Genomic DNA, 12,158 nt, shown 5'->3' on the forward strand with positions numbered 1-12,158 from the left:
ACTGGCTTTGATACCACATTCAATTTGTATCCGACCACCGGGACGAAAACTGGATGCTCTACAATGTTTTCCCTCTTAGAAATGGGTGAAACAACATCATGTCCAGCGGCTGGCTTTATATGACACGGTGATGACATTAAGGGACTGTGTCGGCGCTTGGTCGGCGTCATCCACGGGCTACCAAGTGAGACTTCCGGGCGCCGTTTACTACAGCCATGCGTCACTTTTTCGACTGGCAGAGTGTCGCGTGCCGGGGCGCAGCCCCGGGGCGCAGCTCAAAGTTTTTTTTCTAACGCGTGCCGCGCCCCGCCCGAGCCTTTAACAATATAATGCGAACACGGGAAGATTTTTACCAGTATAATACGAACTCGGGAATAACTAACTGTAGACCGCAAGGTTTATTTATAAAACAAAGCTGGTGATATATATTAGTTCACCTTTTAAAAAACATTGTGCATAAAAGAACCGGACCTAACGCTCGCTCTCTGAGTTCCAGGAAAATCACGCGACAGTGTGTGTCCTCGCTCTCTATTCGAGTTCCAGGTAGATCACGCGATAGTGTGTGTATCCTAATTCTCGCTCTCTGAGTTCCAGGTAGATCACACGATAGTGTGTATCTTAATTCTCGCTCTCTGAGTTCCAGGTAGTTCACATGATAATGTGCATCCTAATGCACGCTCTCTGAGTTCCACGTATATCCCCGGGGTAGATCACGCGACAGTGTGTGTATTCTAATGCACGCTCTCTGAGTTCCAGGTATATCCCCGGGGTAGATCACGCGACAGTGTGTGTATCCTAATGCACGCTCTCTGAGTTCCAGGTATATCCCTGGGGTAGATCACGCGACAGTGTGTGTATCTTAATGCTCGCTGTCTGAGTTCCAGGTATATCCCCGGGGTAGATCACGCGACAGTGTGTGTATCTTAATGCTCGCTCTCTGAGTTCCAGGTATATCCCCGGGGTAGATCACGCAACAGTGTGTGTATCCTAATGCACGCTCTCTGAGTTCCAGGTATATCCCCGGGGTAGATCACGCGACAGTGTGTGTATCTTAATGCTCGCTCTGAGTTCCAGGTAGATCACGCGATAGGGTGTATCCTAACGCTCGCTCTTTGAGTTCCAGGTAGATCACGCGATAGGGTGTATCCTAACGCTCGCTCTTTGAGTTCTAGGTAGATCACGCGACAGTATGTGTATTCTAACCCTCGTTCTTCGGTCAGGGATTTTTTTCAAGCACAAAACTGTCACACGATCTTAGAAATTTAACGTAAATTTCATGAATTCAGATATCGGTTATGTAAGTTGATACTTCTACTATTTGGAAAAAAAAGATAAAAGGCAATTGACAAATCCAGTTAATAACAATTTATGACATATACTTGAAATTAAAGCTATGTATTGTTCGCCCAAATCCAACCAACAAAGTAATATCAACACCGCCTGATGCCGGCTTACAGAAAGGTTATTTTGTCTTTCTGCATTTCCCCGCCCTGACTATTTGACCTGATAAATATGTTAAGATTAATATACCATGACAGGAATTGATAGTGTAAGTACAATATGTATTGTACTGTGCCATTCATATCGTACTTTACTTTATTTGATTTTATTGGCACAAATTATTGGTATGTATAACCACAAATGAAATAGTTTGATATGATCCCTTAGTATGCTAAAAATATAAATTTGATGTTATGCGAACGATTTACCTGTGGGAACAGAAACAACGTAGTAGAAATATTCCAAAATGTAATTGTAATATATCCACGGTCAGTCAGAGCTATTTAGGGACTCAATACAGCCTCGTTAAAACCCAATAACGCGTGTTAATGATTCATATCAAATCAACCATGACAAGAAGTCGATATTCGTTTGTAATATTGAGATGCAATTCGATAGGGAAACAATGTCTTATTTATGTACATAGTTGCTAAAAGGTGGCGATCGTTAAAGCAGGGTAGGTCGACTAATAGCCGTGAGGTATAGAAATAGTTTACACGCTATGCTATATCGGCTGGCATACCGACGTGTGGATTAGTCGTTATGCTTTAAAACATACCATTGATACGCTTTATTACTTTAATTACATAGCTATGCTTGAAGTATGTATCGTTTCAAATAGTATAGAGACAATTACGAGAATGTGATAAAAACACCTGATGGTCACGTGACATCTATGAATCGAGAAATCCGTGACGTAATATCCGGAGTGAGTCGTATGCTATCGGATCGTATCGCGGCGCGCCAAGTGTGTGTATACGTGTAATACACTGACAGTTGTTGTTATTTTCTTAGTGTGGTATTTTAACAACCGATAACAGTACGTAGCGGCGTGTGCCATCGATCGCTGACTGCAAGGGAGTGTCGTTTCTCGTGTAGAACGCTTTGTCGTCGCTGTCATTTCACGTGTGACCGGCAAGTAGTTTGTGTATCATCGCTGGCTTGATGGTTTAACATCGCATATTAAGGTAAGTTGCTCTATATAGCTGGCAAGGTGCAGATATCCGGCCTTGTAAATTGTATACGTTTTCCTTTTAAGTAATCACTTCATTTTGAGGTTAAACACGAACGCGATTGTACTATACACGGTTAGTATCGCTGTGTTCTCTTCCAAATTGGTCGAAATACAGGGGGCGATAGTTTCAATCGTATTACCGATACAATCCCATATAAACATACAGTGTGGTGTCGTGCTAATAACTGTAGCGTTTAATTTGTGCTAACGTTTGGACTCAGCTGTATGGCGTGCCAGCTTTACTCGCTGTGACGTCACACGAATCGATTTAGGAAGATCGCACTCAGCTATGTTTGAAATTAAATTAACTACATTGTCTATATACCAGTGCCATGCAACGCACGGGGGACACGGTAGATCGATCCCTGGTGGGGATTGTGCGTGTTCACGAATTATATTTAATGATTTTAGTCACCTGTGTGTACATCGCGAATACTAATTAACCTGTATACCGGCATGTTTATTGTGTGGCCTTTCTGAAACACGTTTATTTTGACATTTAGCTCACGACGTTCCCTGGTGTCATGTGTAGGTGATCATCTACGGTAAATATCGCTGTCACGCAATCACTGTTTAGTATTGAAATACATTAAATGCATTAACAATAATTTCATAGAGGACGTGGAGAAGGTCGTGTATACTTTTATAATTAAAGAAGGACGAAAAACACAGCATACGAGGAACAACCCCAGTGGCTATATTCAGTTCCTTTATATAGAATGGATATTATATTTATGCGTTGGGTTTTCAGCGTGGATATTCTTATAACCATTTTTGTGCTTCGTCCGAATCGCACGGTTTCGTAATTATAGCGTATGCTTCTGGGACTCGGATGAGTGACGGATGAATAAATGATGATCATAACAATATCGTACTATTTATTGAGCATTTAATTTCCGCTTGATGGTGTGTCGATTTATAAACACCTTCTTAAAAAATAGAGATCTTTCTATTTTAAAAGTATTAGGCTACTTGCTTGAACGCGAGGTCTATGTGTGACGGCATAGGCTGCAGTTTGGTTGGCGTCGTGTACGATTAACGCATTGATCGGCGCCTCCCGAGTAGTAGTAACATACAGGCACCTTTTAAAACTACCCAAATTATAGCATTTGTTGTTGAAAGATACTCTTCGCGGTTGATTTGATGTGTTTTGTGGTGTGTATCTGAAGTCATCCATGCATAACTCAGACTCACTGCTGACTACTGGTGTTTTACACCTTTAAACCGTGTTGTTGGCGTCTCTTTTCTTAGTTATGTGTGTGGGCAGTCGTGGAAAGCATAATTTAAACACATTTTTGCTAATATAGTATTAAAGTCACAAATTCTACTTAGTACTAGTCTTGTAATTATACTTTATTGCGTAATATCAAGCTTGTTATCTGTGATCAACATAAAACACGTACATTTACATATATTTTGTTGTCACTCAGGCGAGTCTCAGTGCTCACGTACTCACGAACTTTGACGAGTTGGATATCAGGTATTGTCGGCTGTACCACTACCCTCACAATCCGAAACCATCCCAATTTATGCGCAATTGCACCCCAATTTGAATCACTCGTTAAAGTTCTACTAACAAGACCAGGGCGAGTGACAAAGAAAACAATGAGGCTGGGGATGCGGTAGAAACAACTCCTTATTCAAGTGTGACAGTCTCGGGTGATGGCAGTTTGTGTGGGTATACGAAAGTCCATACATGGTATGCAGCACATTTTGCGACGTTTTATGATCGTAACATAAGTTTGGAACAATCAAATGTCACTCCTGCACCCACCGTGACCTTCTGCGCCAAAGAATGGCAGACGATCGACAGGAAAACATTACCAGTTTTGAACAGTGTTACAAATGCGTTATACAGAAACGTTTATATACGAATTAAACTTAGCATAGTGTAATGACCACGGAAACTACGTCAACCATAAACAGTTCTATGCCAGGAGAGTCGCTTCAAGCAAATCATGATACTCCAATAAGTGGAAATGTGACCGTCAACAAATACGTTCCCGTTCACTGAATATTACTAAAACATGAAATATACATCGCTGTAGTGCTATTGTGTACATACGTCACGGCTAACAGAAACACGACGTCGCACAGCACATATCGTTATATCACTGCAAACAATATGGGTAATGACGAAACAATACAAAAGATATACTTATATAGGAGCCACAGCAACAAGTAATGACTTTGAATAACGATGGTAGTTATAGGTTGCACGGACTATTCCTAGGAAATAAACCTTCTAGAATCTACGACATCTGATAGTGGACATTTATTAAATCATTTAACACCCCAGACATTTCTTCGATGGATAAATAAAATATACACACCCCAGATATAGTGATTGTCATGCTGCTGAATGCTGAATTTAAAAATATTACTATTTTTATGACTGAATGAACGGCGATGGTATGGCGGCAAATTATTATGCACACATTATATCAAAGAACTACTAGTTTCTGTGTTTTACTATATATATATATATATATATATATATAGTGTAGATACGAAAGTCGATTATTCCAAAACAAAAGTACTCAATACAAAGTATATGTAGAGCGAGTGAATGCGGTGATAGAGGAATTAATACACAACTACATGAATATTGAAACTCGACAGCACTGTTTCGTAAGGTACAAGTATCTCACTCATTAGGGGAGCCTTATGTTTATATATATATATATATATTCCCTTCAATGCACAGTTGAATTGTAACTATTGCCCTTTAATACCATGGTGGAATTGCAACTATTGCCCTCAATGTCAGGTTGAAATTGCAAATATCAAAAAGTTGTAATGCCAGAGTAGAACTGCAACTATTGCCCCTTCAATACAAGGGTAGTATGCCAAATGTTAATGTCAGGGTAGAAATGCAACTATTGCCACTTCAATACAAGGGTAGTATGCCAAATGTTAATGCCAGGGTAGAATTGCAACTATTGCCACTTCAATACAAGGGTAGTATGCCAAATGTTAATGCCAGGGTAGAATTGCAACTATTGCCACTTCAATACAAGGGTAGTATGCTAAATGTTAATGCCAGGGTAGAACTGCAACTATTGCCACTTCAATACAAGGGTAGTATGCCAAATGTTAATGCCAGGGTAGAATTGCAACTATTGCCCCTTCAATACAAGGGTAGTATGCCAAATGTTAATGAAAGGGTAGAATTGCAAGTATTGCCACTTCAATACCAGGGTAGTATGCCAAATGTTAATGCCAGGGTAGAATTGCAACTATTGCCACTTCAATACAAGGGTAGTATGCCAAATGTTAATGCCAGGGTAGAATTGCAGCTATTGCCCCTTCAATACAAGGGTAGTATGCCAAATGTTAATACAAGGGTGGAATTGCCACTATTGCCCCTTCAATACAAGGGTAGTATGCCAAATGTTAATGCAAGGGGGAATTGCCACTATTGCCCCTTCAATACAAGGGTAGTATGCCAAATGTTAATGCAAGGGTGGAATTGCAACTATAGCCCCTTCAATACAAGGGTAGTATGCCAAATGTTAATGCCAGGGTGGAATTGCAACTATAGCCCCTTCAATACAAGGGTAGTATGCCAAATGTTAATGCCAGGGTGGAATTGCAACTATTGCCCCTTCAATACAAGGGTAGTATGCCAAATGTTAATGCAAGGGTGGCATTCAAACTATAGCCCCTTCAATACAAGGGTAGTATGCCAAATGTTAATGTCAGGGTAGAATTGCAACTATTGCCACTTCAATACAAGGGTAGTATGCCAAATGTTAATGCCAGGGTAGAATTGCAACTATTGCCCCTTCAATACAAGGGTAGTATGCCAAATGTAATGCTAGGGTAGAATTGCAACTATTGCCACATCAATACAAGGGTAGTATGCCAAATGTTAATGCCAGGGTAGAATTGCAACTATTGCCACTTCAATACAAGGGTAGTATGCCAAATGTTAATGCCAGGGTAGAATTGCAAGTATTGCCACTTCAATACAAGGGTAGTATGCCAAATGTTAATGTCAGGGTAGAATTGCAACTATTGCCACTTCAATACAAGGGTAGTATGCCAAATGTTAATGCCAGGGTAGAATTGCAACTATTGCCACTTCAATACAAGGGTAGTATGCCAAATGTTAATGTCAGGGTAGAAATGCAACTATTGCCACTTCAATACAAGGGTAGTATGCCAAATGTTAATGCCAGGGTAGAATTGCAACTATTGCCACTTCAATACAAGGGTAGTATGCCAAATGTTAATGCCAGGGTAGAATTGCAACTATTGCCACTTCAATACAAGGGTAGTATGCTAAATGTTAATGCCAGGGTAGAACTGCAACTATTGCCACTTCAATACAAGGGTAGTATGCCAAATGTTAATGCCAGGGTAGAATTGCAACTATTGCCACTTCAATACAAGGGTAGTATGCTAAATGTTAATGCCAGGGTAGAACTGCAACTATTGCCACTTCAATACAAGGGTAGTATGCCAAATGTTAATGCCAGGGTAGAATTGCAACTATTGCCACTTCAATACAAGAGTAGTATGTCAAATGTTAATGCTAGGGTAGAATTGTAACTATTGCCCCTTCAATACAATGGTAGTATGCCAAATGTTAATGCCAGGGAGAAATTGCAACTATTGTTTTTCAATACAAGGGTAGTATGCCAAATGTTAATGCCAGGGTGAAATTGCAACTATTGCCCCTTCAATACAAGGGTAGTATGCCATATGTTAATGCAAGGGTGAAATTGCAACTATTGCCCCTTCAATACAAGGGTAGTATGCGAAGTGGTAATGCCTGGGTAGAATTGCAACTATTACCCCTTCAATGCCAGGGTAGTATGCCAAATGTTAATGCAAGGGTAGAACTGCAACTATTGCCCCTTCAATACCAGGGTAGTATGCCAAATGTTAATGCAAGGGTAGAATTGCGCTATTGCCCCTTCAATACAAGGGTAGTATGCCAAATGTTAATGCCAGGGTGGAATTGCAACTATTGCCCCTTCAATACAAGGGTAGTATGCGAAGTGGTAATGCCAGGGTAGAATTGCAACTATTACCCCTTCAATACCAGGGTAGTATGCCAAATGTTAATGCAAGGGTAGAACTGCAACTATTGCCCCTTCAATACAAAGGTAGTATGCCAAATGTTAATGCAAGCGTAGAACTGCAACTATTGCTTCTTCAATACCAGGGTAGTATGCCAAATGTTAATGCAAGGGTAGAATTTCAGCTATTGCCCCTTCAATACAAGGGTAGTATGCCAAATGTTAATGCCAGGGTGGAATTACAACTATTGCCCCATTCAATACAAGGGTAGTATGCCAAATGTTAATGCCAGGGTGGAATTGCAACTATTGCCCCTTTAATAACAGGGTAGTATGCCAAATGTTAATGCTAGGGTAGAATTGCAACTATTGCCCCTTCAATACCAGGGTAATGTTATAACTTTGGCGATACAATAGCAGGATCAACCATTGATACCAGGACAGTGTTGCCATTGCTATTCAAAATATTATCCATTATGACTAAAACCTCTGCTCGCACTTATAAGTGAGTGATTGATTGTAAAGTACGATAACAAACGATTATGGAACGCCGTAACTATCTTATATGATGTTTTGTCATTATATTATGTGCTACCATTGTTATGTTTCACAGTCCCATATTACGTTATTTACTTTTATCTTTAATGTGATGCAGCCCCATCTTTGTAATATGGAGTCACGTATTCATGTTATGCAGTCTTATTATAATATTACACAGTATCGTATTATTGTTATGCTGTCTTATATTTGTTATATACACTCACGTATTTATGTTAAACAGTCCCGTGTCTACGCGTTTTTATATTACGTAGTATTATCTTTACGTTATACATTCCAGTTTATACATGTACGTTATGCAGTCCCATCTTTATGTTATAGAGTCCCATTTGTATGTTCCGTGTGGCGTACTGAAGGTCGGGTGTGTTGTAATGCACGTGCGTCTTATTGGCCTGTAGTTAGCCGCTGTTGTGTGGTGCTTTCATCGTTGTGTGTGGTCCATTCGTTGTGTGGTAGTGCTAATCGTAAAATACTACCGCTCTGTACTTTACGGCACTGTGTCGTAAAATGGGGGACCTTGCGCATTCGGTTGTATTTACATTTTGATGGCCTGGGCAGTTTAGTAACGAGCGCCTTTTAAAACTTGTGCTACTAACTTTACTACAAAGATGGTAGAGCTGTAAATCGTGTCAGGTATATCTGATGCAGAACTGATTCAATCACCAATTGTTATAATCGCAAACAATGCAGTGCAATTACAAAACATGCTGAATATAGCAGATAAATTTGCAAAACAATGGAAACTAAGTTTTAACCAAACTAAATCTCAAATAATGTACTTCGGTAAGAAATTGCTTAAAAAGGGCACACTTTGGAAATTAGGAATTTTTTTATTAGAAGAAACAAACACATATAAATATTTAGGCGTTATTATTTCTAAAAAGACCATGCATAGTTCACTGAAATGTATAACAAAAGGGATGAAACTAATAGCGTATTGTAAATCAATTATAAATCAACATAATAGTTATAATAGATTTGAATATGGTGATGTATTGGGGCACAATATAATAATGCTTCTACTAGCTATGGGTGTGGTGTATGTTTTTTGGAAAGTAAGGAAGACATAAAAAAGTTGAAGAGCCTACAATACTAATTTGGCAAATTTCTTTTCAATGTGAATAGAAATGTTGCAGGCTATATTGTTGATAAATTTAGGATACAGTACTTAAATAGATTACAACATATGGACAATGGCAGGTGGACCAAAGTTGTTTTTATAGAGTTACATAAATCCCAGGAAAATAACTTTAAGCGTATTGCCAAAATATATAAACAAAATTCTTGTTTCTAATGGACTAGATCATGTTTATGGGACTGAAACACAAACTAATAACAGTGGATCAAAAGCATTCATAAAATAAGTGAAGAGAATGAACTGAAACATTTTACAGATAAAATAAATAACATGAAATCTCTTGAACACTATTGTTGGGTCAAAAGAAATAACAAAAAAGAAAATTATATTGAGGATCCCTATGATCATTATAGCATATCATTAATGTTTAAGGTTAGGTCTAACTCACTGGATTTAGAAGGAAATAAACTGAAATGGGTAAATTACAAAGGGAATGGCATTTGTAAGTTGTGTCATAGTGGCATAGAAGATGTATATCATTTCCCATTTCTATGCAATGCAACATTCCACTTAAGGTAGCGAGAAGGTTTTGTGACGTTTTTAAATAAAACATTCTCTGTCTGTTGTCTCGTTCAGAACAGTAATTTAGGTTATATATATCAAAAGACTAAGTATCGAGGTGCAAGTTCGCACAAACTGGACAGACATTGTTTACATAATTATCACGTGACATCAAAAATGGCGAACCTTGTAAAAATGACTAAGTACGCGATTGCGAGAGCACACTGCGGAATTTCCTGGTGAAATTTAAGTTATGCATTGTCCGTAATCAAGTCCATTGAAATGCGTCTCCGATAATCAAAAGACTTATTATTCCGATTTCTATGCAGGTTTGTTTTTTTGTCCCCAAATTATTTCATACTTGGCACCTTTAACAGACTATTATTCTGTGACAAAGCATTTTCCTTAAAAACCCAGACATATTTCGCACCATCATTATCTTTTGAACGATAACTGCGAGTATGAATGTCCTAGTCCGAACGCACTTGATTTGGCGGCGGTCCCAATGAGTCGTTCTCGATCAAAACTTCAACTCGAGAAAAACGCGAAAAACAGTTTTGGTTAACAAAACACTGTAGATTTGCTGCATTATTATAAATATACACTAAAAATGGCCAAACATATTAACCACTGATATCATAGAACTCATAAAGAGTGTCAGATAATGAATAATTTCAAGCTCGAGCGCGAAAAATGAAGAAAACTGCTGGCATTTGAGTCCGTACTCCAGGAACGTTCGGGTTTTCCATTGTTATGCAAACGAACAACGAGGGATAATCCTCTGACAAACATTACTGTCCCACTGTACACGCTGACAGTTTACAAACAAGCTAATCCTTCAAGTGTCTCAGATAAGACATCTAATAAAACGGTTTTCATGGTGAAACAAAATGGCCGATGTTTGAAAAAAAATTGCTGTGTCAGAGTGCGACACTGAGTGGCAGATTTTTCTTTGCCTCGTCTGTCAACGCTTTCTTTCTTTTCTTCGCCATTGCGTTAGAAAAAAAATGTATTAGTAAAATAGAATATTGACTTGGAAAATAAAACGATTTAAAAGAAAGTTGTGCAAAGTTACAGTACTCCTTTCGCACAACCTCCCGCCCGCTTCCGCTTTCCAATCACCTTTTTCTCTCGCTTTTGCGACTGCTTGTTGAATTCGACCGGACAATTTCCGCTTTATTTTCGACCGCGCAAACCCCGAAATATCACCGCCCACCTGCTCGCTCGCGCGCATTTAAAATTCGGACTAACAGAATAATTTCCGAGGTTCACATTGTCTTATAATTGTCTTTCTGGTTTTTATAGATGTTGAACAGCTGACAAAAGTTCAAATACTTTTTGTTTTAACTATATATAATTATATGCACGCAACCTGACCCTTTGACCTCGATTTGGCTTGGACTGAATATTTTATTTTAAACAATATTCTGACGTGAAATACAAAATGTATTTCAACACAAGTACGACAAGGTTGTCTGGGGTTTCTTTCCTGATTGTTGAGTCTTCGCAATGTGTTTTGTATAATTATTGTTGTTTTCCCCCGATGCTGAAGGACCGTAAAGCTAAATGGCAGTTACATGCATGGGCTGAGTGAAAGAAAATATTTCTAAGCCTAAAATAAAACCTAATATTACACCTCTTTGTGTATTTGTTAATTTTACATATGTTTGTCATGACAGTATGTTTGTAAATATCTAGAAAAATCTCGTCTTTCGTTGATAATTTCGATTGTTTGTTTGGAATGTCGATCCCCGTTGGTTTCTCCATACTGAGTTTAGGAAGGGCGTCGATCAACACCGTGACAATCAGCCGAGAGAAGACAAACATTGACCGTAATTCATGGAGATCATGTCCGTAATTTGTGAGCTGTAACCCCAAATAATTAATCAAGTATTATTATTTTAATATATATTTTATTTTACATCGCAAAACTAAACCATGCCCAAAACAGAGCTAGAGTTGTTCGCGGTGAAACAACCGCATTGAAGACGATGCAACTTCAGCTAGCCATTTCTTACCTTGAAATAAAAAAAATAAAAATTCGAAGAGCATCGGGGAAAATATTAATAATCATCCTTATCAATCGCTTGCTTTATTTTATTCGAATCCATGAAATTTACGATTTTTTTAACATTTGTTGGCAACTTCCGCGCTAAAAATGATTGAAAATGTGGGTGTGGTTATTTTGCAAAGTCCTGTTGATAATACGGACAAATATGGTTCTGTGACCAAGTTCGTGCTCCGATCAGGCGACTCTCAGCCAATCAATGATGTTGTAACAAAGCATATTTGACGCTAATTGAAGGGTCGTCGTACAATCCAATCACCGGCGTCGATTCACATACATGTAGTTGTTTGTGCTGTGACAGGCTTCAAAATTATTCGCTGAAAAACATATATTTTGACAAACTAATGG

General features: G+C 38.7%; 1 protein-coding gene across 2 annotated transcripts in view; it reads left to right on the forward strand.

The window, feature by feature from the left end:
* The first annotated feature begins 2,213 nt into the window (after positions 1 to 2,213).
* Positions 2,214 to 12,158, forward strand: part of LOC100367740 (polycomb group RING finger protein 5-A-like) — a 52,382-nt gene continuing 42,437 nt past the window's right edge. Inside the window, exon 1 of one of the 2 annotated variants that reach the window (XM_085504803.1) lies at positions 2,214 to 2,468. Coding sequence is in view for 1 of the 2 variants with exons in the window: in XM_085504802.1 (XP_085360928.1) it covers positions 5,117 to 5,151 (35 nt within the window). In the remaining variant the exon portion in view is untranslated. Of the gene's footprint in view, positions 2,469 to 5,103; positions 5,152 to 12,158 lie in introns of those variants that run through there. The other variant, XM_085504802.1, reaches the window with a different exon arrangement.

The sequence above is a fragment of the Saccoglossus kowalevskii genome, chromosome 10 (assembly GCF_978046115.1).
Source record: "Saccoglossus kowalevskii chromosome 10, keSacKowa6.1, whole genome shotgun sequence".
In the NCBI taxonomy this organism is placed as follows: Eukaryota; Metazoa; Hemichordata; class Enteropneusta; family Harrimaniidae; genus Saccoglossus; species Saccoglossus kowalevskii.